We start from the raw sequence: 26,541 nt of genomic DNA on the forward strand, positions 1-26,541 counted from the left end.
AAAATATGGTATCTATGAATGAGAAGTTTGGCCCTCATCAGACATCAAATCTGCTGGCACCTTGATTTTGGACTTTCCAGCCTCCAGAACTATGAGAAATAGGTCTCTGCTGTTTATAAGCCACTCTTTTTATGGTATTTTGTTATAGTGGCCCAAATGGGCTAAGGTCTCTGGCTTTCAACAATAATTAGTACATATGTACCTTGTTAACATTTCTCTGGAACTTAAAAAAATAGCAACACATTTTAGATTACCTGGATAAGCACCGCAGTGTGCTCGTCACCACAGCTGATATAAATCACACCTAGATTCTTCAGTGCACCAATTGAGAGAGGCTTGTTGCTTTGCACTGTTGAAAGAAAGCAGCATCTCTAGAGTATAAGAAACAGACTCAGATTTCATGACTATTTACATTTTAATATCTTTTTATATTTTTTTATGTAACAGATATATTTTATTATTCTTAAAATTCACTAACACACTTTTCAGATTTCATGAGTATTTATATTTTTAATATCTTTTTATATTTTTCATGTAAGGGGTATCTTTTATATCTTTTATTATTTTTATAATTCATTAACATAATTTTAAAAGTAAACAATCCAAAGTATAAGACAGAGGAAAAACCCTACCTTGGGAAAGAAAAAATTAAGTGCCCTTTAACATTTATTTCTGGAAGCTATCTCATCTTCTGGAATGCCCGAGGCTATTGACCTAAAAAGCTAAACTTCAAGACCCTCATGCCTGATACTACTGCCATTGTGTTGTATTCATTTGTCAACTTAAAATAACAACAGAGAGGCTCTCAAAGAACAAGTTTATTTGGGAATGAATGATGGGATTACAATCCAGGATATGCATGTCATAGCAGGCCATGGGCATATCTGGGAAGGTTGAGGCAAGCGGGAACTTCTAAAGGCAAAAAGGAAAAATACACGAAGCTTATTTTGAAACAGAAGTTCATTGGTTACAAGGACTTATTGCAGGCAGTGACATGTGCACTGGCCATTGCTAGGAGAGGGTCTTCACAGAAGCTACCCTGACTGCAAGGTTGCCATTTAGTAAGGTTACTTGCAAGGCTGCAGTTCGGAAACACTGTTACTGGAAAGATGTCCTCATAGAAGTGGCCTTAACTGCAAGGTTGTGGTTTTGGTAGAGTCCTCTGGGATAGTTATTATCAGGCGGATCTGTGTGAGGATCCTCCCTTCATGCCCCGCCCCCCCGCCTCCCAACTCCATTTTATTAGGGTTTGAAATAAGTGACTCCATATTGATTCTGACAATTTTCACATATTTCTGTCACACGATAGGTGCTCTGCAAATGTATTATAAAAATTGAAAAGAAAAACTGGCTGGGCATGGTGGCTCACACCTGTAATCCCAGTACTTTGGGAGATTGAGGCGGGTGGATCACTTGAGCTCAGGAGTTCAAAACCAGCCTGGGCAACATGGTGAAACCCCAAGGCTATTGACCTAGACAGCTAAGCTTCAAGACCCTCATGCCTGAAACTACAAAAAATACAAAAATTAGCTGGGTGTGGTGATGTGTGCATGTGGTCCCAGCTACTCGAGAGCTGAGATTCCAGTGAGCTGAGATCGCACCACTGCACTCCAGCCTGGCCAACAGAGTGAGACCTTGTCTGAAGAAAAGAAAAGAATAAAGAAAAGAAAAAAGAAAGAAAAGGGAAGATGAGAGAAGGGAAGACAAGGGAAGGGAGGGGAGAGGACGGGAAGGGAAGGGAGGGGAGAGGATGGGAAGGGAAGGGGAGGGGAGGGGGAGAAGGGGCGGGGAGGGGGAGAAGGGGAGGGGAGGGGGAGGGAAAGGAAAAGGAAAGGAAAGGAAAGGAAAGAAAAACTTAGCTAATGCTGAAATGATGAAATGAAACAAGGTATAGGTGCTCAGCATGGGACTGGCCCAGGTTAGGTGTTAACTATATGTTAGCCAAATGTAAGGAATTGAATAGAGGAGGATGGAGTTTGTGGGGAGTACATCTTGAAGAGTTTTGTGTTCAGGGGAACTGGTTGTTTATAGAAGTTTTCTTTTGTCTAGAGGAACTGGTTGTTTGACCTAATGTTAGCAGTCTCCCAATCCAGCAGTTTCTAAACTTTGCTGCAAATTGGAATCACCTGTGAGATCTCTAATGACGACGGATGCTTCTGGGTTTCACCCCCAGACATACTGATTTAATAGGTATGGGGTCTGACCTGGGCATCGGGATTTTTAAAGGATCCCACAGTAGACAGAATAATGGCCTTCCAAAGAATAATGGTCTCCTACTTCCTAATCCTGGAGCCTGTAAATGTTAAGTTACCGAAACTGACAGAACTGAAGTTGCTAATCCGTTGACCTTAAAACAAGGGAGAGTCACCTGGATTATCCAGGTGAGCACGCTGTAATCAAGTGTCTTTTAACTGAGGAAGAGGGAGGCAGAAGAATCTACGTGAAAGTAATGTGACTTGAGAAAGACTTGATCAGCCACTGCTAGCTTTGAAGAAGAGGTCTATGAGTCAATTAATGCAGGTGGCCTTTAGAAGCTGGGGAAGGCACGAAAATGGATTCTCCCCCAGAGCCTATAGAGATGAAGGCAACCTGCTAACACCTTGACTTTAGCACAGTGAGACCTGTGTCAGAATTCTAACCTCCAGAACCACATGATAATACATTTCTGTTGTTTTAAGCTGCTAGGATTGAGACGATTTGTTACCTCTACAACAAGAAACTAATACAGCTCCCTAGGTTATTCAAATGTGTCACAAGTTTGGGAACCACTGTTTTAACTGTTAAGACTGCCCTTTGCCAAGTTGGTCTTCCAACTGGAAAGAAAGAATGATTTACTACACAAACAAGACTATCTCCTTACCTGGGACATTACGCCCACTGAGGGCCAGCTGCCCTGCACTGTTACTTCCCCAGCCAAACGAAGTCCCACAGAGAGACAGGGCAAAGCTGTGAGCCCCTCCGGCAGCCACTTGAGCCAGGGGGATCCCCTCCAGGGACCTCACTCTCTGCGGGCTGGCTTGGGAGGGGACCTCCTTCCCTAAGCCAAGCTGCCCATGGCTGTTCTTTCCCCATGAAAACACTTGGCTATCTACAAAAACAAAAACAAAAACAAAGACAAGAAATTAAGAATTGTACACATATTAGAATATCAAATTCAAATAGAAACTACACTGTAATTCTACAAATTTTTTTGTGGCTTTAATGAGGTATAATTGACAAATAAAAATTTCATGTATTTAAGGTACACAATATGATGTGCTGAAATGCATATACGTTGTTAAATGATTGTCACAATCAGCTGATTAACATATCCATCACCTCACATAGTTACCTTTGTGTGTGTGCAGTGAGAATACTTAAGAGCTACCCTCTTAGCAAAGTCCAAGTATACAATGCACTATTATTAACTATATAGTCTCATGGCTGTACATTAAAAACATATTCACCTTATAACAAAGTTTGTACCCTTTGACCCACATCTTCCGATTTCCCCCAAACCCCCAGCCCCTGGCAACTTCCTTTCTACTCTGTTTTTGTGGAGTTTGACTTCCTTTTTTTTGAGACAGAGTTTCGTTCTGTCATGCAGACCGCAGTGCAGTGGCGCGATCTTGGCTCACTGCAAACTCCACCTCCTGCTTTCAAGTGATTCTCCTGTCTCAGGCTCCTGAGTAGCTGGGATTACAAACGTGTGCCACCACACCCAGCTAATTTTTGTATTTTTTTAGTAGAGACGGGGTTTCACCATGTTGGCCAGGTTGGTCTCGAACTCCTGACCTCAAGTGATCCACCCGCCTCGGCCTCCCAAAGTGCTGGGATTACAGGCGTGAGCCACTGCGCCCGGCTGAGTTTGACTTTCTTAGACACCACATCTAAGTGAGATCATTAGGTATTTGTCTTTCTGTGTCTGGCTTATTTTACTTAGCATGATGTCCTCCAAGTTGCAAATGGTAGGATTTCCTTCTATTTCTATTCTACTTCTATTTAATTTTACAAATCTTTAAAAGGTAAAACAGAGATAAAGAAAAAAATGAGATTAAAGTATCCCAACTAAAGGCAAGCAGGGCAGTCCAGGTCACCTTCAAAAATCCCTTCAAACAATGTCCACTCTTCTCCCTCCAGTTAAGGGCAACTGTGTTCTTTCAGCTGCTCTGAAAGGAGCTGGGCACATTCCTCAGCCCCGGGCTCAAAACTCCCTGAGCCTAGTACAAACACATCCCATCCTCCCATCCCACCACATACCACCATATATCTCTCAAACTCCCTGAGCCTAGTACAAACACATCCCATCCTCCCATCCCACCACATACCACCATATATCTCTCAAACTCCCTGAGCCTAGTACAAACACATCCCATCCTCCCATCCCACCACATACCACCACATATCTCTCAAACTCCCTGAGCCCAGTACAAACACCACCTGGAAAGTCTCCGATAAGGGGACAGCCGTTCAAGGTTACTGAAAGCGCGGGAGCCAAAAGAATTTCTTTGTTCCCCTGCAACTTTCGGGCTATAAAAAGCAAATGCTCGCATTGTTCGGGGCCCTCTTGTATACTGTGGAATGGAGGGACCAAGTTCGAACTTGTAGTAAAGATCCTTGCCGCTTGGCTTTGACACTGGACTCTGGTGGTCTTCTTTGGGGATCAAACGGTCTGGGCATAACAGCTCAGGCCAAAAATCTTAGAGTCATCCTTAACTCCTCTCTTTTACACCCATCAACCCAGCAAATTCAAAACTTCTACCTTCAAACTCTATCCAGAATCCCACCATTTCTCACCTCCCCACTGATACCACCTTAGCCAAGTCACCAACATTTCTCTCCTGGAAAATGACAATAGCACCTCACTGATCTCCCCGAGGCAACCCTTGACCCCAGCAGTTTGTTCTTCAAAGAGTAGCCAGAGTGATCCTTTTAAAAATGTAAGTCCAATTGAATACTTCAGGAGCTTGCTATCTCACTCAATGAAGGACCAACTCCCATCATAGACCCCACATCACCAGTCTGGCCCACCCCCACTTCCCAGACTTCATCTCCCCCTGCTCCCTTCTCTCAATACCCTTTGCTATTCCTGGAGTACTGAGCATGCCCCAACCTCATGGCCATTGTGTCTGGGTAATTCTTTCATGGTTAGCATCCTCTCTCTCTCCCTCCCTTTTCATTTGGTTCCTGCTCACATGTCACCTTATAAGAGATATCTTCCCTGACCACCTTATAAACTAGAAAGACTCCTTCCCTCCACCCAGGTACTCACTCTCCGTCCCCTTACCCTTGAAGGGGTACCAAACCAATATATTTCATCCCACTTCTTTAACATTATTTCAAGATGGCTATTCAGTAGGGCTAGAAGTACAAGAATAGCTAAAAAGCTGTCTTTTGTGAAGGAGATTTGCACCTGTACAGAAAATCTGCATTGATGCAGGCAGGCTTTCTCTGAGGCCCTCCCGTGTCTGATCTAGGAAAGATTAACTGAGAGTCCCACGCCTCTAAAGGTCTGAAAGAAACATTCACCATCTCTTCTCTTTGAGGGCTGCTACCTGTAAGGCTTCATCTATACAACAGGACCACCTCTGCCTCGAGATGGTACATAAGCTTCTCTACCCCACTGGGGCATTGGGGTGATTGCTCTGTGGTTCTTCCCCATGCATATTAATAAGTGCATATGCCTTTTCTCCTATTAATCTGCCATTTTTTTTTTTTTTTTTGGAGATGAGTCTCGCTCTGTCACCCAGGCTAGAGTGCAATGGCGCAATCTTGGCTCACCACAACCTCCACCTCCCAGATTCAAGTGATTCTCCTGCCTCAGCCTCCCGAGTAGCTGGAATTGCAGGTTCTTGCCACCACGCCCAGTGAATTTTTGTATTTTTAGTAGAGGTGAGGTTTCGTCATGTTGGCCAGGGTGGTCTTCAACTCCTGACCTCAGGTGATCCACCCACCTCAGCCTCCCAAAGTCCTGGGATTACAGGGATAAGTCACCGTGCCCAGCCTGTATTTTAAGTTGAGACAGGGTTTCACCATGTTGGCTAGGCTGGTCTCAAACTCCTGGCCTCAAGTGACCCCCTTCCAGAGTGCTGGGATTACAGGTGTGAGCCACCGCACACAACCAGAAAATAAAAACCGAATCTAAGCTTATCTAATGCCTAAGTATACACCCAGTGAAATATTAACACATCTCAGAGATTTTTTAATAAATTATTACATCTTTTATTTTTTAACTCTTCTAAAGTAATTTCTAACACAGAAAATAATTTTGAGGGCACAATATAAAACGTCAAACTCTCACGAAGGTCTATGAGAACTCACCTTTCTCCACAGCAAATCATTGAATGCCTGGGCTCTGCCCAGCCTTTACAGTCCAGACGAATGCAAAGGCAAGTCAGTACCCCAAGGAAAGAATTCACATCATGTCCATAATTAAGAAGGAGAGTGAGGAAGGAAAAGATGCTCCTATTTATGGTGCCTCTGTATACGCTAAGGACTGTACAAGGTACACAGAGTATCTTTTCTCACTGAATCTTCTAAATAACCTGCAAGTGAGGTATCAATATTCCTACAGATGAGAAAATTGAGACTCAGCCAAGTTAAATAACTTGCCCACGATCAAAGACCTAGAAATGACAGGTAGAAGGAATCACACAATGGCCATGGGATATGCCCTGGACCTGTAGTCAGTGCAGTGTAGTAGTTAAGCACTTAGGGTTGAGACCTAAACACTATAGGTTCAAATCCTGACAATTCTGTTTCTTAGTGTGTAACTTTGGGTAAATTATTTAAAGTCTCTGAACCCAATTTTTTCCATTTCTGAAATGAGGATATAAATCATACCCTGCTCCTGTTTTTGTTGGTTTGTTTTTCTTTTTTAGAAACAGTCTTACTCTGTTGCCCAGGCTGGAATGCAGTGGCACAATCATAGCTGACTGCAGCTTCAAACTCCTGAGCTCAAGCACTCCTCCCACTTCAGCCCCCTGATTCGTTGGAACTACAGGTGCACACCACCATGCCTAGCTAATTTTTCAAATTTTCGTAGAGACAGGATCTCACTATGTTGGCCAGGCTGGTCTCAAACTCCTGGCCTCAAGTGATCCTCCTGCTTCAGCCTCCCAAAGTGCTGGAAATACAGGTGTGAGCCACTATGCCCCGCCCAATTCCTGTGTTTGTAAGGTAATTATGTGAAAAAACACACATAAAGCATTTAACATGGCAGCTGGCACATAGAAGGCGACCAATAAATATTAGCTGTCCGTAAACCATGGCACAGTTGCAATGATACATAAGACATCACCTGAAGAACATACAAACGTTACAGTCCTTTGAAGGGGATCAGGATATGCCACACAAGAATATGCTGCTTTGGTATAAGGACTGTTTTGAGTTGAAGGCAACTGAGAGTTAAGAGATGCAGGAAGAGGTTTCTGCCCTTCTCTTATCTGCCTAAAAGCAGGGCGTAAGTTTCCCTTTGTGGCGTCATCTCCACTCTACCGTACCAGGAAGAGAAGAGTAACTTTTATCGTTGAAGACGATGAAGCAGCACTGAGATTAAGTCTGCATAAACAAATCTTACTAAAATATCCCTTATCTTCCATTGGTTTCTCTATATATTTCCTAGTCACTTTCTCACAATTTATTATCCCTTGAAGCCCAAACTCCCTTTTCTTTATTAAAACAGTATATAAGTCCCTGAGTCTAACCACTACTTTTAGTTTCACTTCTTTTCTGTGAACTCTTGTACACAAAAATATTAATAAAAATTGGGGGCCAGGCGGTGGCTCACGCCTGTAATCCCAGCACTTTGGGAGGCCGAGGCGGGTGGATCACTTGAGGTCAGGAGTTGGAGACCAGCCTGGCCAACATAGTGAAACCTTGTCTATACTAAAAATACAAAAATTAGCCGGGCATGGTGGCACACACCTGTGATCCCAGCTACTTGGGAGGCTGAGGTAGGAGAATCACTTGAACCCAGGAGGTGGACGTTGCAGCGAACTGAGATTGTGCCACTACACTCCAGCCTAGGTGACAGAGCAAGACTCCATCTCAAAAAAGAAAAAAAAAAAAAAAAAAGAAAAATTGGGTGCCTTTTCTCTTTTAATCTGTCTTCTGTTCATTTAATTTGCAGGTTCCCAAAGACTACACATAAGAGGGTAGAGGAAAAGTTTTTCCTCCTTCAGACTCTCCATTGAGAAACTTGGATTGAGGGTGGACAAAGGAGGGTGGAGTTTGGTGGAAAAAGTGTAGATGTACGATTGTTTTGTGTCCATAAAGAAGTAAAAATTTAAAAAAAGAAAAAAATATAGTCATGATTTTGACACCTTGACTTCTCTTTCTTTGAGCTAAGTGAAATAGACAAATAAGTCTGCCAGTGTGGACAAGCCATTCAGCATAAAGAGCAAAGGGCTGGAAACAAAGCCACTACTAAGCTCTGAGAGAGTTGGCCAATTAGGTCAAATAACCAGAGACAGCCCCTTATGGCACTATAAATTAGGCACTGTTTAGAGTATAATTAGGACCAAGAAATTTGAGAAAAAAATATAAAAACAATATATCTTACGAAACCTGGAGAATGAAAAACTTCAAAATAAACCCCAGTGCATTAAAAATCAACAGCTATCATTCCTATTCAAAAAATGACTTCCTAATCACACTCAGATCCAAAAAGTGTTTCTTACCTTTTGATAATGCCAGGGAGTGGTAGTGTCCACAGGAAACTTGTATTATTTTTATACCATTCAGAGTTGTTATTTTCCTGTAATACAAATAATACAAAGTTAATTAATCCTTATTTAGAGTGAGTTGTCCAGTGGACTACAGATATTTAAAAGTATCTCAAGTAATACATCTGGTCTAGGAAAACCATTTTATTTTCTTGTATTTCTGTAGTACCTTTATTCCAAAGCCCTCAAACTGTTTTTAACATGACATCAACATGTACAAAGGTATAGGACAGAATCCAAAACAGTATATCATGCAAAAGCCATTGTTACTGGACTTTAATGCAATATCTAATATACTAATTTTATTCTACACTTACTAGACTAAGAGAAAAATAATGTTTTTCTACATATATAGTATAGGGCCTTAGAATTTATAGAATACCAACATCTTCATCATCTAATTTAAGCCCTAATTTAATAAAGAAATCGTTATGTTAAATCATACAAAATTGCCACCATTTTTGTGGATCAAAACCAGATAACTATCAGCAATTTCCTTTTTCTTCTCACAGACGGAGTCTCGCTCTGTCGCCCAGCCTGGAGGGCAGTGGTGCGATCTTGGCTCACTATAACCTCCACCTCCTGAGTTCAAGTAATTCTACTGCCTCAGCCTCCCAAGTAGCTGTGATTACAGGCATGCACCACAACATCTGGCTATTTTTTTTTTTTTGTATTTTTAGTATACATGAGGTTTCACCATGTTGGCCAGGCTGGTCTCGAAATCCTGATCTCAGGTGATCTGCCCGCCTCGGCCTCCCAAAGTGCTGGGATTACAGGCGTGAGCCACTGCGCCTGGCCACTGTCGGCAAATTCATAAGGTGAATCTAATGAAACTCAAAGAGGTCAAATAGGTATCACGTTGTAGAACCAGACTCAAATTCTGGTCTTTTCATTCCAAGTTCAATGCTCAATCCCCCAAATAACATTGATCTCTTCTAGAATTTAATGACCAGAAGGGGTAACAAGAGGTCACTTCCTAATATTAAAAAGCATGCATTTGAAAATTCCCTAAGTATGTAATTCATAAACACACAATCCAGAGCCAACTACTTGTCATGTCTGTCCTGGGAAGCTGTTTGTGAGGAAATGTGACATTTCCCTCCACTTTACTAAGTAAAATGTTAGGGCCCAGTGGTTTATAACACGTCAAAAGGTTATGTTGGGAAAAAAACTTTTCCTCTTCCACCTTTGGTCCAATATTTGGGGACTTGCAAATTAACTGACAATAGATTAACATGAGAAAAGACAAAGGTTATTTACAAGTGTGCTCGCTATTGCAGAATATCCCAAAGTAAAGTTTTATATCTGTCAACTTAATAAAAGGCAGGGCTTTGGGACTTCAGTGAGAAAGTATAGAAGGTTCTGTTGGGCTTTTTGATGGTAATGGTAATGGATGGTCTATCTTAATGACAACTGAATTCCCAGGAAACTGTCACTCAAGGAAGCTACTGGGAACTGTATTTTCAGGAGGCTCTGTTTTAGTGTGATAAAGGAAGTTCAGGTAAGATTTATATCTGTATCTTTTGCAGCTCAAATGTTTCTACTTTACAGTAGTCTTTATACCCACTCTGGAGGTCTAAGTGGGCCCCCATAGATATTCCAAGAGATAAGATTAAGATCAAAGGGTCACATCTCATTTCACTCTGCTCTAATTAAATAATAATTGGTGTTGTAGGTTTTTTCCTGCCTTCATCTTTCAGGTTAGGAACTGTGTTTGTCAGTCTTTTTTTTTTTTTTTTTTTTTTTGAGACTGAGTCTCCCTCTGTTGCCCAGACTGGAGTGCAGTGCATTCTCTGCATGCACTGCAACCTCTGCCTCCCAGGTTCAAGCAATTCTCCCGCTTCAGCCTCCTGAGTAGTTGGGATTGCAGGTGCCTGCCACCATACCCGGCTAATTTTCTTGTATTTTTTGTAGAGAGGGGCTTTCGCCATGTTGACCAGGCTGGTCTCAAATTCCTGACCTCAAGTGATCTGCCCACCTTAGCCTTCCAAAATGTTGGGATTACAGACATGAATCACTGAAGCTGGCCTGTCACAGTCGTCTTTGTATCCTGGCATCTTGCATGGTGCCTGGCACGTGGTACTAAATATATTGAATAAATGAAGGAGTGGATTGAAATACTTACTTAGGTGTGAAACTTATTTCCTTGAATTCTCCAATCCCCAGCTGCCCTTCAGAACCAGCTCCCCATGCGAAGACCCTTCCTTTGTGGCACACAGCCAGGGAGTGCTCCTTCCCGCAGCTCACAAGATCAACATTTAGGGTTTCCAATGCCTGAATTGGTTCTTTGGAAAACAAAACAAAACACCCCCAACCACCACCACTGGATTATTAATTTAACACAAGTTTAAGACAGCACTTTTCTTCAAAAAGAAGGATCATCCAGACTTCTTGTCTCCTCCAATGGTCTTTTAAATCAAGACCTTAAGTCCATTCCAAATGTCTGAAGGAAGTAAATTCAATGTGTGTTACCCTGTCTTGATAGGATACAGCTCTGTTAAAATAATCAACTGGGAGACTATTAAGTTGAGATGGCTCCAGCGCCTTGGGTTCCTACCTAAGCAAACCAAAACTCAACTCAGAGTGATTGATCATAGCCTAGGAAAATGAAACTTAAGGTTAAGCAATCAGAAACCACCAACTAACATCTAAGAGACTTTACCAACCAGAAACAGCTGACTACTTCAAACAAGGGACTTTCCACTTTAACCAATCAAATATTTTCTTTGTCTTACTTCCTGGAACACCTTATCAAAGGTTACCCCTGGCATCTCCTTGCACCTCCCTTAGTGGAGCCCAACTGCTTGAGGTCTGGTGCTGCTCAATTCATGAACTGCTGAATATTCAAATTGACTCTTAAAAACATTTAGTGTACTCAAGTCTATCTTTTAATGGCTGCTATTTAAAGGATTAGGCATCATGGAGGGGGTAACTTCTAGGCACTATGATACATGACCAAATGTTTCTCTAGCAAAACCCAGCAAAATAAAGGGACCCAGAAAAAATTTAGGATCTCCTCCATTTTGCCATTCTGTCTTCCCACCCTAAACACTGAAAGCAGTGAATCCCTTGCTCAGAAGGAAATTGGAAGGGCGCCTACCTCATGAATGTGAGAGGCAGGTGCTGGATCCTCTCACAATGAAAAGTGAAAACTATGCCCCAGTGGAGGCCCTAAATATGGCCACAAATGAAAACCGGATCACATTTCCCTACAAGCCAATCTAAACTGCTTTCCCAAGGTGTCTGTCTCTGAATTATTAGAGGTTTGGAGTTGAGAACATCATACCAGTAACGTTTTTGTAACATTTAAGATTTTGGTTTTCCTTTTATCTTTGTAATCTTATCTTTTTCAACTATTTACAGTAAATTTATGCAAGGCTAAAATTTCCCAAAGATTCATGTACTCACAAAGATAGAAATTGGTACCATTTTTCTGGAGAACAATTTGGCGTTAAGTATCATGTCGCCCTTCATTTCCAAATGAAGGTGATAACACCTAAAAACTTGCTACTTTACCAAAACAATTTGAGCTGAAGGCAATTAAGAATCAACAGATGAAGGAAGAGTTCTCTGCTCTCTTCTGATCTACCTAAAAGTAGGTCACAAATATCCTTTTGTGAGAAGCTCCCATCTCCTGCACCAAGAAGAGAAGGGTCGGCCAGGCGCGGTGGCTCATGCCTATAATCCCAGCCCTTTGGGAGGCCAAGGCGGGTGGATCATGAGGTCAGGAATTTGAGACCAGCCTGGCCAGCATGGTGAAACCCCATCTCTACTAAAAATATGAAAATTAGCTGGGCGTGGTGGGGCATGCCTGTAATCCCAGCTACTTGGGAGGCTGAGGCAGAAGAACCATTTGAACCCAGGAGGCATAGGTTGCAGTGAACTGAGATCATGCCATTGCACTCCAGCCTGGCGACAGAACGAAACTCCATCTCAAAAAATAAAATAAAAAAAAAAAAAAAAAGAAGAGAAGGGTCACCTAAGATGAAGACTTGGCCCTGAGGTGAGCCTGCATAAACAAGTCTAATTAAAATAACCTTATCTACCATTAGATTTTCCCATATATTTTTCTAGTCACTTTCCCTGAGTTCATCATCCTTTAAAGTCCAAATCCCTTTTTCTTTGTTAAACATGGTACACAAGCTCCTAAGTCGAAGCACTTGAGTTTCACTTCTATTCTGTAAATTCCCACGCATGTAAATTTCCCTATATGTAAAAGATTAATAAAATTGTATGCTTTTCCTCCTGTTGATCTGTCTTTTGTCAGTTAAGTTTGCAGGACCCAGTGCTGAACCTAAGAGGGTAAAGGAAAAATTTTCCTCCTCCACACACCTTTTGAAACTATTCTCAGCAAGTCATCAGAAATGTGGTCAAATATTTGCTTACAAGAATATCAATCAGTATTATTTATAAAAGTCCCTAGTGGGAAACAATCTAATTTCCACAAAAAGAGAATAATTATGGTACTCTCAGAGTTTAGAATGTTATGTAGCAATTTAAAATATATTTTCAAAACATACACAATAAAAGGGTAATATGTTCATAAGATTATGTTTGATGAAAACACAATGTTCAGAGTTGCATGAATACTGCATATACAAATCTATAATGACATGATTTTTATAAAAATTATATACATAGAAAAAAATAGGGAGAAAATGCATCAAAATGTTAGGAGTTATCTTTGGGTGTTGGAGCTACGGTGATTTCGTTCTTGTATTTCTGCAATCATCCATAACGATTATTGTATTATCATATATAAACAATATATATTTTTTCTTCTTCTTCTTCTTCTTCTTCTTCTTCTTATTATTATTATTATTTTGAAACGGAGTCTTGCTCTGTCGCCAGGCTGGAGCGCAGTGGCGCGATCTCGGCTCACTGCAACCTCCGCCTCCCGGGTTCAAGCGATTCCCCTGCCTCAGCCTCCCTAGTAGCTGGGACTGCAGGCACACGCCACCACGCCCGGCTAATTTTTTTGTATTTTAGCAGAGACGGGGTTTCAGCATATTGACCTGGATGGTCTCGATCTCCTGACCTCGTGATCCGCCGGCCTCAGCCTCCCAAAGTGCTGGGATTATAAGAGTGAGCCACTGCGCCCAGCCTATCACATATTTTTAAAGAAAAAAAATGTCCCAGTGCATTTCTAAGGGAGATACAGGTGTCCAACCCACAAACCACGTTTCTAAGGTCAGGCTGCCTTCTCCAGGTAGAACCGTGCAGGCGAGGATTTGTCTGCAAGGCAAGCCGGAGCGATCACATCTCTGTCCAGAGCAGCGTTGACCAGGTTAGTTTCGGCTCTCAGTTTCGCTTTGAACTTGAATTGGAAACCGAAACAAATCCGAGGGGCATCGGGAAAACGAAACTGAGGAAGCTGCTCTTCGTAGCACAGGGCACCATTTTCCCGGTTCCTGTGGCTCTTCTGGTCCGGAGGGATCCGAGGCTCCCAACACCCCTCCCTGCCTGGCCCGCGGCGCCCAGCACCTGAGCCACTCCCTGCACCTGGGCCCCCGCGCCCCTCACCCGGGGTCCCAGCGCCCCGCACCCGGTTCTCTGCGCCCGGTACCCAAGCCCCCGCACCCATGCACTGGGGTCCCCACACCCCGCACCTGGGGCCCCGCGATCACCTGGCAGCTCCCCGCGTGGCGCGCTCCTGCGGCCCAGCTGGCCCCTGCTATTGTCTCCGCACGAGAGGACCCTGTGGTTGGTTAGCAGCAGCAGAGAGTGGCGCTCCCCGCTGGCCGCCTGCAGTAGCTCAGCCCCGGGGCTGCGCTCCGTCCTCCGGCGCTGCAGCTCCCTGGAGTCGGTGCCCCAACAGAAATACATCCCGCTTCTGCGCCCTGTCGCCTGCTTCGGATTCCGTCCGTCCGGCTGGGACAGGCTCCCGAACGCTGGTGACTGGGTGCGCGATGATTTCCAGGATATCAAGATGCTCACCCTGTCTTCAACCCGCCCCAGGAGGGCAGCCCTGGTTCTACGTCAGCTCTCTCTGCTGCCTGAACTTCAAGTGCTGAAGAGCAGAGAGGGCGTCCCGGGTGTTGAACCTGGGTTTACATCCTAAGCCATTTATGAGTCATTAATGCCACTTTGAGTAGGTTACCTCATGATTCCGTGCTTCAGCTATCACATCTACGAAATATGGACAGCAATTCAGCAAATCTAATATGTTGGGATAATTTAATAGATATCTAAAGTGTTAGAATTAAAGCATCCGAGTGCCCACCTCTTTCCAGACCTTTTTTGGCACTGAAAATACAAGTTTGTTTTTTGTTTGTTTGTTTGTTTGTTTGTTTGAGACGGAGGAGTCTCGCTCTGTCGCCCAAGCTGGAGTGCAGTGGCACCATCTCGGCTCATTGCAACCTCCGCCTCACGGGTTCAAGCGATTCTCCAGTCTCAGCCTCCAGAGTAGGTGGGATTACGGCCGTGCGCCACGACGTCCGGCTAATTTTTGTATTTTTAGTAAAGATGGGGTTTCCTCATGTTGGCCAGGCTGGTCTCGAACTCCTGACCTCAAGTGATCCACCCCCCCTCAGCTTCCCAAAGTGCAGGGATTACAGGCCTGAGCCTCCGCGCCCGACCTGCAAATACAGTTAGTGAAAGACAAGATCCTCTTGATGCGTTTACATAAAACACATAAGTGTAATATCAAGGGGCAACGAAAAATACAACAGGAACCAGAGGGTGGAGGCCGAAGGCACTGGTATTTGAGATGATATTAGGGAAGATCTCCCTGATGAAGTGATATTTGTGCAGAGAGCTGAGGGGACATGGGAAATGAGGGAATGAGTCGTGATATTGCCTAAGGGCAGAGGATGAAAAGCAGCAGTTGGAAGGTTTTGAATAGAGAAGAGCCATGATCTGACTTTAGTTTTTAAAGATTCATCTGGCTGCTGTGTGAAAAATAATAGGACAAAAATGGAAGCAGAAAGCCAGTTGGCAGAGACTACTTCAGAGTCCAGGTCAAGTGATATCCTAGAAGGGAAGAGAGAAGTTATTAGATTCAAGACGTGTTTTGAAAGTAAGAGTCCACAGATTTGATGACGGATTAGAAATTGGGGGGAAAGAAGAAAAGGGATTAGGGATTACTCCAGGGACTGGGAAACCATGAGGAAGGTGCAGGTTTAGAGCTATGTGGGTCTGGAGTATAGATCGGTAATAATTGTGAGATGCTTGTTAATCAAGAAGGCAATAGGATAAACTGTTTTGGAGTTGTAGAGAGAAGCTGGGGTGTAGTCAGAAAATTGGGAGCCATCAGTGTAGAGATGATGCTTAAAGCCAGATGGCTGAATGAGAACCCCCAGGGGGTGAATGTGGCAACAATGTGGCAGAGGCTAGAGGACTGATCATAGGAGGAAAACCAGGAGCGGGAGTTATAGACAGAGCAAGTAATGAATAAGGGAAGGATCAACTCTGTCAATTTCTTGTAGAGCAAGGTAAGGATTGAGCACTGATTTGTATTTATTTATTTGTTTGTTTGAGACTGAGTTTCTGCTCTTGTCGCCTAGGCTGGAGTGCAATGGCACGATCTCAACTCACAGCAACCTCCGCCTCCCAGCTTCAAGTGATCCTCCCGCCTTAGCCTCCTAAGTAGCAGGACTACAGGCATGTGCCACTACGCCCAGCTAGCTTTTGTATTTTTTGAAGAGATGGGGTTTCACCATGTTGCTCAGGCTGATCTCGAACTCCTGACCTTAGGTGATCTGCCTACCTCAGCCTTCCAAAGTGCTGTGATTACAGGCCACCATGTCCAGCTGAGCACTGGTTTTTAGATTTGGCAACTTTGACAATGTTAGCCATCATCAGCATTATTGATTTTTTTAAAGAAACTATTATAGAACCTATTTATATAACTTCAATTCACCACTCTTTATGACCATATTTCAAGTTCTTTAAAGAGAAGAACAAATGTTCTTTATTTTTCTACTTCAAGAGTACCTGGAACTTGGTAGATGCTAATAAGGGTATATTGGACAATTGGATGGATGAGTAGTGAGTCAGAGAATAGTATTAATATTTCTGGTTCTGTTTTCTTATATACCAAATATAACCTTTTTCTGAATAGTAATTTCTTAATGTTTATTTCTTTTCTCAAGCACAAAATGTATGAGTTTGGTATTATTACCATAAGACACTGAGCCCTCATATTAAGTTATTTCTTCAAAAAAAATTTTTTTTTTTGAAACAGAGTCTCGCTTTGCCACCTAGGCTGGAGTGTAGTGGCATGATCTCAGCTCACTGCAAACTCCACCTCCCCAATTCAAGCAATTCTCCTGCTTCAGCCTCCTGAATAGCTGAGATTATAGGCGGGCACTACCACACCTGGCTAATTTTTGTATTTTTCGTAGAGATGGGGTTTCACCATGTTTGCCAGGCTGGTCTCGAACTCCTGACCTCAAGTGATCCGCCTGCCTCAGCCTCCCAAAGTGCTGGGATTACAGGCGTGAGCCACCAATCTTGGCCTAAAAAATTTTTTATTGATACATAATAGATGTACATGTTTTGGGGGTACATATGATAATTTGACACATTATCAAATTGGGATATCTATCTCCTTAAGTAATTTATCTTGGGCTAGCCACAGTGGCTCATGCCTGTAATCCTAGCACTTTAGGATGCCGAGATGGGAGGATCGCTTGAGCTCAGGAGTTGGAGACCAGCCTGGGCAACATGGTGAAACCCTATCTTTACCAAAAACACAAAAAATAGCTGGGCGTATTCGCACATACCTGTAGTCCCAGCTACATGGGAGGCTGAGGTGGGAGGATTGCTTGAGCCTGGAGCCTGGGAGGTGGAAGGTGCAGTGAGCCCAGATCACGCCACTGCACTCCCACCTGCACGACAGAGCCAGACCCTATCTCAAAAAAAAAAAAAAAAAAAAAAAAGAACATTCAAATTATTATTGGCTAGTGATTTTGAAATGTACCTATAGTCATTCTACTGAGCTATTGAACACCAGGTCTTATTTCTTCTACCCAAATGTATATTTGTACCCATTAATCAACCTCTCTTCATTTTCCCCACCCCCACCCCCATTCTTCCTGGGCTCTGGTTACCAACAGTCTACTCCTTATCTTCATGAGGTTCACTTTTTTTTTTTTTAAACTCTCTGACATGTGAGTGAAAACACGTGATAATTGTCTTTCTGTGCTTGGCTTATTACACTTAACATAATGACCATTCCACCCATGTTGTTGCAAAAATGACAGAATTTCATTCTTTTTTTTATGGCTGAAGAATATTTCATTACATGTATGTACCACATTTTCTTTATCCATTCATCTATTGATGGGCACTTAGCCTGATTCCAAATTTGGGCTATTGTGAATAGTACTGCAGTAAATGTGGGAGTGCAGATGTCTCTTTGATATATTGATTTCCTTTCTTTTGTATATACACCAAGTAGTGAAATTGCTGAATCATATGGTATTTCTATTTTTAGTTTTTTGAGGAATCTCCATACTGTTCTCCATAGTGGTTGTACTAATTTACATTCCCACCAACAATGTATGAAATGTACACTAACTTAAGTGTACGTTTCTCTACATCCTTACAGGCAATCCTTATTCCCTTTTGGTAAAAGCCATTATAGCTGGGGTGAGATGATATCTCATGGTTTTGGTTTGCATTTCTATGATGATTAGTGATGTTGAGCATTTTTTCATATACTGGTTGGCTATTTGTATGTCTGCTTTTGAGAAATCTCTATTCAGATCATTTGCCCATTTTAAAATCAGATTTTTTTGCTGTTGAGTTATTTGAGTTTCTTATAATAATATGGTTATTAATCCCTTGTCAGATAGATTGCAAATATTTTTCTCCCATTCTGTGGGTTGTCTCTTCACTTTGTTGATTGTTTCCTTTGCTGTGCAGAAGCTTTTTCATTTGATATAATCTCACTGGTCTATTTTTGCTTTTGTGGCCTGTGATTTTGAGATCTTCCACAAAATTTGTTGCCCAGACCAATGTCCTAAAGCTTTTCCCCAACGTTTTCTTCTAGTAGTTTCATGTCTTATATTAAGTCTTTAATTAACTTTGATTTGATTTTTGTTGGGAACAAGACCCCCAAAATCTGGCCATAAACTGGCCCCAAAACTGGCCGTAAACAAAATCTCTGCAGCACTGTGATATGTTAATGGTGGCCATAACGCCCACGATGGAAGGCTGTGGGTTTATGGGAATGAGGGCAAGGAACACTGGGCCCGCCCAGGGTGGGAAACCGCTTCAAGGCATTCTTAAGCCACAAACAATAGCATGAGCGATCTGTGCCTTAAGGACATGCTCCTGCTGCAGTTAACTAGTCCAACCTATTCCTTTAATTCTACCCATCCCTTCGTTTCCCATAAGGGATACTTTTAGTTAATTGAATATCTATAGAAACAATGCTAATGACTGGCTTGCTGTGAATAAATACATGGGCAAATCTCTGTTCAGGGCTCTCAGCTCTCAGCTCTGAAGGCTGTGAGACCCCTGATTTCCCACTTCACACCTCTATATTTCTGTGTGTATGTCTTTAATTCCTCTAGCACCCCTGGGTTAGGGCCCCAACCGAGCTGGTCTCGGCAGATTTTTGTACATGGGTGTAGTTTCTTTCTTTCTTTTATTTTTTTGAGACAGAGTTTTGCTCTTGTCTGCCAGGCTAGAGTGCAATGGCATTTCTGCTCACTGCAGCCTCCAACTCCCAGGTTCAAGTGATTCTCCTGCTTCAGCCTCCTGAGTAGCTGGAATTACAGGCATCTGCCATCATGCCTGGCTAATTTTTGTATTTTTAGTACAGACAGAGTTTTGCTGTGTTGGCCAGGCTGGTCTTGAACTCCTGACCTCAGGTGATCCATTCGCCTCAGCCTCCCGAAGTGCTGGGATTATAGGCATGAGCCACCACACCCAGCCAGGGGTCTGGTTTCATTCTTCTGCATGGGGTTGTTGGGTTTTCCCAGCACCATTTATTGAAGAGACTGTCCTCTTTCCCTATTGTATATTTTTGGCATCTTTTGTCAAAAATGAGTTGGCTCTAAGTGTGTGGATTTATGTCTGGATTCTATATTCTGTTCCATTGATCTGTGTGTCTGTTTTTATACTAATATGCTGATTTGGTTGCTAGCTTTCTAGTATATTTTGAAGACAGGTAGGGTGATGCCTACAACTTTGTTCTTATGCTTACTGCTTTGGCTATTAAAGGTCTTCTATTTAAAACAAAACAAAACAAAACAAAACAAAAAACTTTTTTTATTTCCCTGAAAAGAGTCATTGGTATTTTGATGAAAATTGCATTAAATCTATAGATTGCTTTGGATAATATAGATATTTTAACAATATTGAATCTTCAAATCCATGAGCATTAAACATTCTCTCCCTTTCTTTCTCTCTCTTTTTTTCTTTTTCTTTCCTTCCTTCCTTCCTTCCTTCCTTCCTTCCTTCCTTCCTTCCTTCCTTCCTTCCTTCCTTCCTTCCTTTTTTTCCCCTTTCTCTGTCTCTTCCTCTCTTTCTCTCTTTCTTCTTTCTGACAGAGTCTCTGTCACCATGGCTGGAGTGCAGTGGCACCATCTCAGCTTACTGCAACCTCCACCTCCTGGGTTCAAGAGATTCTCATGCCTCAGCCTCCCGAGTAGCTGGGATTACATGCATGTGCCATCATGCCTGGCTAACTTTTGTATTTTTACTACAGACAGGGTTTCACTATGATGGTTAGGTTGGTCTCAAACTCCTGGCCGCAAGTGATCCACCTGCCTCAGCCCCCTAAAGTGCTGAGATTATAGGTTTGAGCCACCATACCTGGCCTCTCTTCAGTTTCTTTAATCAGTGTTTTATAATTTTCTTTGTATAGATCATTTTGGTTAAATTGATTTTTAAGTATTTTATATTCTTTATAGCCATTGTAAATGGGATTGCTTTCTTGATTTCTTCTTTGTATTGTTTGTTGTTGGTTTATATAAATGCTACTGGTTTTATATGTTGATTTTGTGTCATGTCACTTTAATGAATTTGTTTATCAGTTCTAACAGTTTTTTTGGTGGAGTCTTTGGGTTTTCTAAATATAATATCATGTCATCCGTGAACAAGACGAATTTAACTTCTTTCTTTACAATTTGGATGCTCTTTATTTTTTTCTTTTGCCTAATTGCTTTGGCCAGAACTTTCAGTATTATGTTGAATAAAAATGGTGAAAGTGGGCCAGGCACAGTGACTCATACCTATAATCCCAGCACTTTGGGAGCCTGAGGCGGGTGGATCACCTGAGGTCAGGAGTTTGAGACCAGCCTGGCCAACATGGTGAAACCCTGTCTCTACTAAAAATACAAAAATTAGCTTGGTGTGGTGGTGCATGCCTGTAATCTCAACTACTCGGGAGGTTGAGGTAGGAGAATCCCTTGAACCTGGGAAGCAGAGGTTGCAATGAGCCAAAATCACGCCACTGCACTCCATCCTGGGTGAAAGAGTGAGACCTTGTCCCAAAAAACAAAACAAAACAAAACAACAAAAAAGTTGAAAATGGGCATCCTTGTCTTATTTCAGATCTTAGAGGAAAGGCTTTCCATTTTTTTCAGTTCAGTATGATATTGGCTATGGGTTTGTCATATATGACTTTTATTATTTTGAACTATGTTCCTTCTATACCCAGTTTTTTGAGTTTTTTTAATCATAAAGGAATGTTGAATTTTATCAATGCGTTTTCAGCATCTATTGAAATGATCACATGGTTTTTGTTCTTGCTTCTGTTAATGTGATATATATCACATTTATTGATTTTCGTATGTTGAACCATCTTTGCATCCCTGGGATGAATCCTACTTGATCACTGTGAATAATCTCTTTAATGTGTGGTTGAATTTGGTTTGCTTGTATTTTGTTGAGGATTTTAGTATCTATGTTTATCAGGCATATTGGCCTGTAGTTTTTGTTGTTGTGCCCTTGTCTGGTTTGGTATCAGGGTAATGCTGGCCTAGTAAAATGAGTTTGAAAGTATTCTCTCCTCTTTCATTTTTTTTTTTTTAAGCAGAGTTTGAGTAGGATTGGTATTAGTTCTTTAAGTGTTTGGTAGAATTTAGCAGTGAAGCTGTCAGGTCCTGGGCTGTTTTTTGATTGGAGATTTTTTTATTATGGCTTTGATCTTGTTACTGGTTTGTTGAAGTTTTCGATTTCTTCATGGTTCAGTCTTGGTAGCTTGCATTTGTGCAGGAACTTATTCATTTCTTCTAGATTTTCCAATTTGTTGTCATGTAGTTGTTCATAATACTCTCTAATGATTCTTTGTATTTCTGTGGTCTTAGCTGTTACGTCTCCTTTTTCATTTATGATTTTATTTATTTGGGTCCTCTCCCTTTTTTTCTTTGTCTAGCTAAAGTTTAGTCAATTTTATCTTTTCAAAGAAACTTTTTGTTTTGTTGATTTTCTGTAATTTTTTTAGTCTCAATTTCATTTATTTCTGCTCTGATATTTATTCTTTCTTTTCTGCTACTAATGTTGGGTTTGGTTTGTTTTTGTTTTTCTGGTCTCTTGGGGTGCATTGTTAGCTTGTTTATTTGATGTCTTTTTAGTTTTTTGGTATAAACCTCTTAGTACTGCTTTTGCCATATCACATAGATTTTGGTATGTTGTATTTCCATTTTCATTTGTTTTAAGAAATGTTTAAATTTCCTTAATTTCTTCATTGATCCATTGGTCACACAGGAGCATATTGTTTGTGTTTCCATGTGTTTGTGTAGTTTCTGAGGTTCTTGTTATTGATTTCTAGTTTTATTCCACTGTGATCAGAAAAGACACTTGACATGATTTTTATTTTTTTCTTTTTTTTGAGATGGAATCTCGCTCTGTCGCCCAGGCTGGAGTGCAGTGGTGCGGTCTCGGCTCACTGCAAGCTCTGCCTCCTGCGTTCACACCATTCTCCTGCCTCAGCCTCCCGAGTAGCTGGGACTACAGGCGCCCACCACCACACCTGGCTTATTTTTTGTATTTTTAGTAGAGACGGGATTTCACCGTGTTAGCCAGGATGGTCTTGATCTCCTGACCTCGTGATCCGCCCACCTCAGCCTCCCAAAATGCTGGGATTACAGACGTGAGTCACCGGATTTTTACTTTTTAAAATTTGTTGAGTCTTGTTTTGTGGCCTAAGATATGGTTGACCTTGGAGAGTGTTCCATATGCTTAGACTGTAAGAGTTTGATATTATCAATGTAAGACACTGAAACCTCATATTGTTATTTCTTAAAAGAAAGTCTACTAAATAACTAAAATGTAAGTGCATTGTACTCATTTTGTATTCCCAGCACCTAGCACAGTGTCTGCCAAATTTAAAAGAGAATGAATAAATGTTAGTGAGATAAGTGAATAAAATGTATATTAAATAAATTAAGCATATCTTTTTTTAAGAAAGATAATTTTCACTTAATCTATGTTCATGCACTTGGAAACAGAAGATCCTATATTTTGAGTACTTACCATGTGTTGATTATTTTATATAAAATATCTAATTCTTTCATCACCTTTTCTTAGTTAAGATTCTCCAGCCTGGGCCGGGCGCGGTGGCTCAAGCCTGTAATCCCAGCACTTTGGGAGGCCGAGGCGGGTGGATCACGAGGTCAGGAGATCGAGACCATCCTGGCTAACATGGTGAAACCCCGTCTCTACTAAAAATACAAAAAACTAGCCGGGCGTGGTGGCGGGCGCCTGTAGTCCCAGCTACTCGGAGGCTGAGGCGGGAGAATGGCGTGAACCCGGGAGGCGGAGCTTGCAGTGAGCCGAGATCGCGCCACTGCACTCCAGCCTGGGCGACAGAGCGAGACTCCGTCTCAAAAAAAAAAAAAAAAAAAAGATTCTCCAGCCTGGCCAATATGGCGCAACCCCGTCTCTACTACATACAGAAATTAACCAGGTGTGTTGGAGGGCGCCTGCAATCCCAGCTACTCGACTTGGGAGGCTGAGGCATGAGAATCACTTGAACCTGGGAGATGGAGGTTGCAGTCAGCTGAGATGGTGTCATTGCACTACAACCTGGGTGACAGAGTAAGACTCTGTCTCAAAAAAAAAAAAAAAAAGAATCTTTTGGTTGCAGGTGACAGAAAATGTGGCCCAAGCTCACTTAAGCAAAAGGGAAATTTACTTGTAGATTGCATTATTATTTTTCAAAGAACTTTGCTGCCCCTCTCCACCCTGTCACATCAATCTTGAGCATGTGATTTGTTCTGGCCAATTATATGCAAGTGGGAAGCAACTTCAGGCAGGTAGTTTAGAGCGAGCACTTCTTTTCCTACTTTCCTTTCCCTCTGTTACAACAGGTGATTTTCTAGAGAGAGAAAATGCTCTATTTTACTGAGTCCCAGATTAAAAACAACAATCAAGCAGAGCTGCAGGTACTCCATGTAGCATCAGCAAGAAATAATTTTTGTTGTTGTAAGCCTGTGAGCATTTAGGAGGTATTTATGATTACAGCATAACTGTTTATGATTAAAGTCAAGTAACTGAAAAATCCACCAGAATGGCTGATTACAGGCACTGCTGTAAACAAGGACTTAACCAATGTCCTTAATGACTCCATTTCTCTGTCTCTTCACTCTGCCTTTTGCTATGAGGGCTTCATCTTCAGGCACCATGCAGTCTATCTTGCAGTTCCAGGAGCTCCTCTGAGATTACAAGAGGGTTACAGCAGCTCTAAACTTTATATTTATCTAGCTCTCAGCTTCACAGCCTGTGGACAGAAAAAAATCTGCTCAAAAGTCTTGGCCCGATTTGCGTCATATATCTACCCCTGAGGCAATCACTGTGGAAGTCATTGGGTTAGTCAGTCTACCTTGTGGATCAGGATGGAATCTCATCCATGCACTTTCTGAGCAGAGGAGGCAGATCCCAGATGAAAGGCATGTTGCCGGAAGAAAGTGGAGACAGATGCTAAGGAGTTAAGCAACAAAGACTTTCTATATCAATCATGCAAAATAAGTATTATTATTATTCTTCCCTTTTTTGTGGGTAAGGAATTAAGGCTCAGAGAGTTTGGGTAACTTGCTTGAAGTTACATGATGTGTATAAATGGCAGGGTTTTTTTTGTCGTGGTTTTTTTTTTTTTTTTTTTTTTTTAGATGGAGTCTCACTCTTATCACTCACCCAGGCTGGAGTGCAGTGCTGTGATCTCAGCTTACTGCAACTTCTGCCTCCCGGGTTCGAGTGATTCTCCTGCCTCAACCTCCGGAGTAGCTGGAATTCAGGTATGTGCCACGATGCCCAGCTAATTTTTGTATTTTTAGTAGAGACAGGGTTTCACCATGTTGGCCAGGCTGGTCTCGAACTCCTGACCTCAAGTGATCCACCTGCCTCAGCCTCCCAAAGTGTTGGGATTACAAGTGTGAACCACTGCACTGGCCTAAATGGTAGGATTTTAACACTGATCCATTTGACCAGAAAGCCTGTTTAATTTTTACTAAAAGAGTCTTAAAATAGAACACTCTTTATTCCCTGATCTTTTCTTTCATGCCCACTAGTGGCACTTCCTTAAAACCATTCCAGCTAAAAACCTCCAATTCACCTTACATTTTCTTGCTGCTGCAAAACTCTCAGGCCAGGTGTGCTTGGTGGCTCATGCCAGTAATCCCCAAAATTTGGGAAGTTGAAGGGGAGGATAGCTGGAGCCCAGGAGTTCAAGTCCAGCTTGGGCAACAAGGCAAGACTGTGTCTATACAAAAAATCAGAAAGTTAGCCTGGCATGGTGGCGCACACCTATGGTCTCCACTACATGGGAGGCTGAAGCAGGAGGATCACTTGAGCCCAGGAGGTCAAGGCTATAGTGAGCTGTGTTCACTCTACTGCACTCTAGCCTGCGGACCCTGTTTCGAAAAACAAAAAAGGAAAACCCTCCCCTAATGGATTAATTGCTGATTGGCTGATATCATCAACATCCCATTTTCTATCTACTTCTTTCTGTCTCCACCACTCCTACCAGAGTTCAGTTCTTTGGCAACAACATCTCAAATGTCTCTATATCTAACAGCTGGGATCACTAATGGATCTTTTTTATTTCCTGAGTGTTGCCTGTGAAAAACACAGGTCTGATCACATCACTTATTTTTCTTAAAGGTTGTAGGCCTTTTGCCTACAGAAAAACAAAGAAAACAAAATCCTTTTCATATAATTAAAGGCCTTTTATGATCCACTTGTAACTAACCTTTCTATATTTATCTCACTGACAGTTATAGTTATGTATATCCCCCCGCACCCCACCACACATACACAGGGACTACTGTCACAATGAACTACTTGCCTTTTCATGCTTGCTTTTTCCTAAATCCATGCCTCTGTTCATTCTGTGTTTTCTCTGTGGAATTTCCTTCTCCTCATTTCCTTTTATGAAAAAACATGTCTTAAATGTTTCATCTCTGTGAAGCCTTTCTTTTTCTTTCTTTTTTTTCTTTCTGAGACAGGGTCTCACTGTGTTCCCCAGGCTGGAGTGCAGTGGTGCAATCACGGCTCACTGCAGCCTCAGTCTCCTGGGTGCAAGTGATCCTCCCATCCCAAGCCTCCCAAGTAGCTGGGACTACAGGTGCGTCTCACCATGCCCGACCAATTTTAAATTTTTTTGTAGAGACAGGGTCTCACTATATTGCCCAGGCTGGTCTAGAGCTCCTGGCCTCAAGTAATTGTCCAGCCTCAGCCTCCCAAAGTGCTGGGATTACAGGTGTAAGCCACCACGCCCACCTTTGTGGAGCCTTTCTTAGATTCCACCACATAAATTGCTCCTTTTTCTAGGCTCTATAACAAATAATGTCTTTTACACACATTCTGATATGGTTTGGCTGTGTCCCCACCCAAATCTCAAATTGTAGCTCTCATAATTCCCACGTGTTATGGAAGGGAC

The 26,541-nt window shown here is 42.1% G+C and overlaps 1 protein-coding gene across 2 annotated transcripts in view; it reads right to left on the reverse strand.

The window, feature by feature from the left end:
• Positions 1-14,957, reverse strand: part of HERC6 (HECT and RLD domain containing E3 ubiquitin protein ligase family member 6) — a 64,774-nt gene extending 49,817 nt beyond the window's left edge. For both annotated transcript variants that reach the window (XM_025386517.1, XM_025386516.1), the window contains exons 1-5: positions 14,333-14,957; positions 10,831-10,990; positions 8,661-8,737; positions 2,861-3,088; positions 255-349 (exon numbers count right to left, since the gene is read on the reverse strand). In XM_025386517.1, coding sequence (XP_025242302.1) covers positions 255-349; positions 2,861-3,088; positions 8,661-8,737; positions 10,831-10,990; positions 14,333-14,531 — 759 coding nt within the window. In that variant the 5' untranslated portion in view covers positions 14,532-14,957. The remainder of the gene's footprint in view (positions 1-254; positions 350-2,860; positions 3,089-8,660; positions 8,738-10,830; positions 10,991-14,332) is intronic.
• Positions 14,958-26,541: the final 11,584 nt, after the last annotated feature.

The sequence above is a fragment of the Theropithecus gelada genome, chromosome 5, assembly GCF_003255815.1.
Source record: "Theropithecus gelada isolate Dixy chromosome 5, Tgel_1.0, whole genome shotgun sequence".
In the NCBI taxonomy this organism is placed as follows: Eukaryota; Metazoa; Chordata; class Mammalia; order Primates; family Cercopithecidae; genus Theropithecus; species Theropithecus gelada.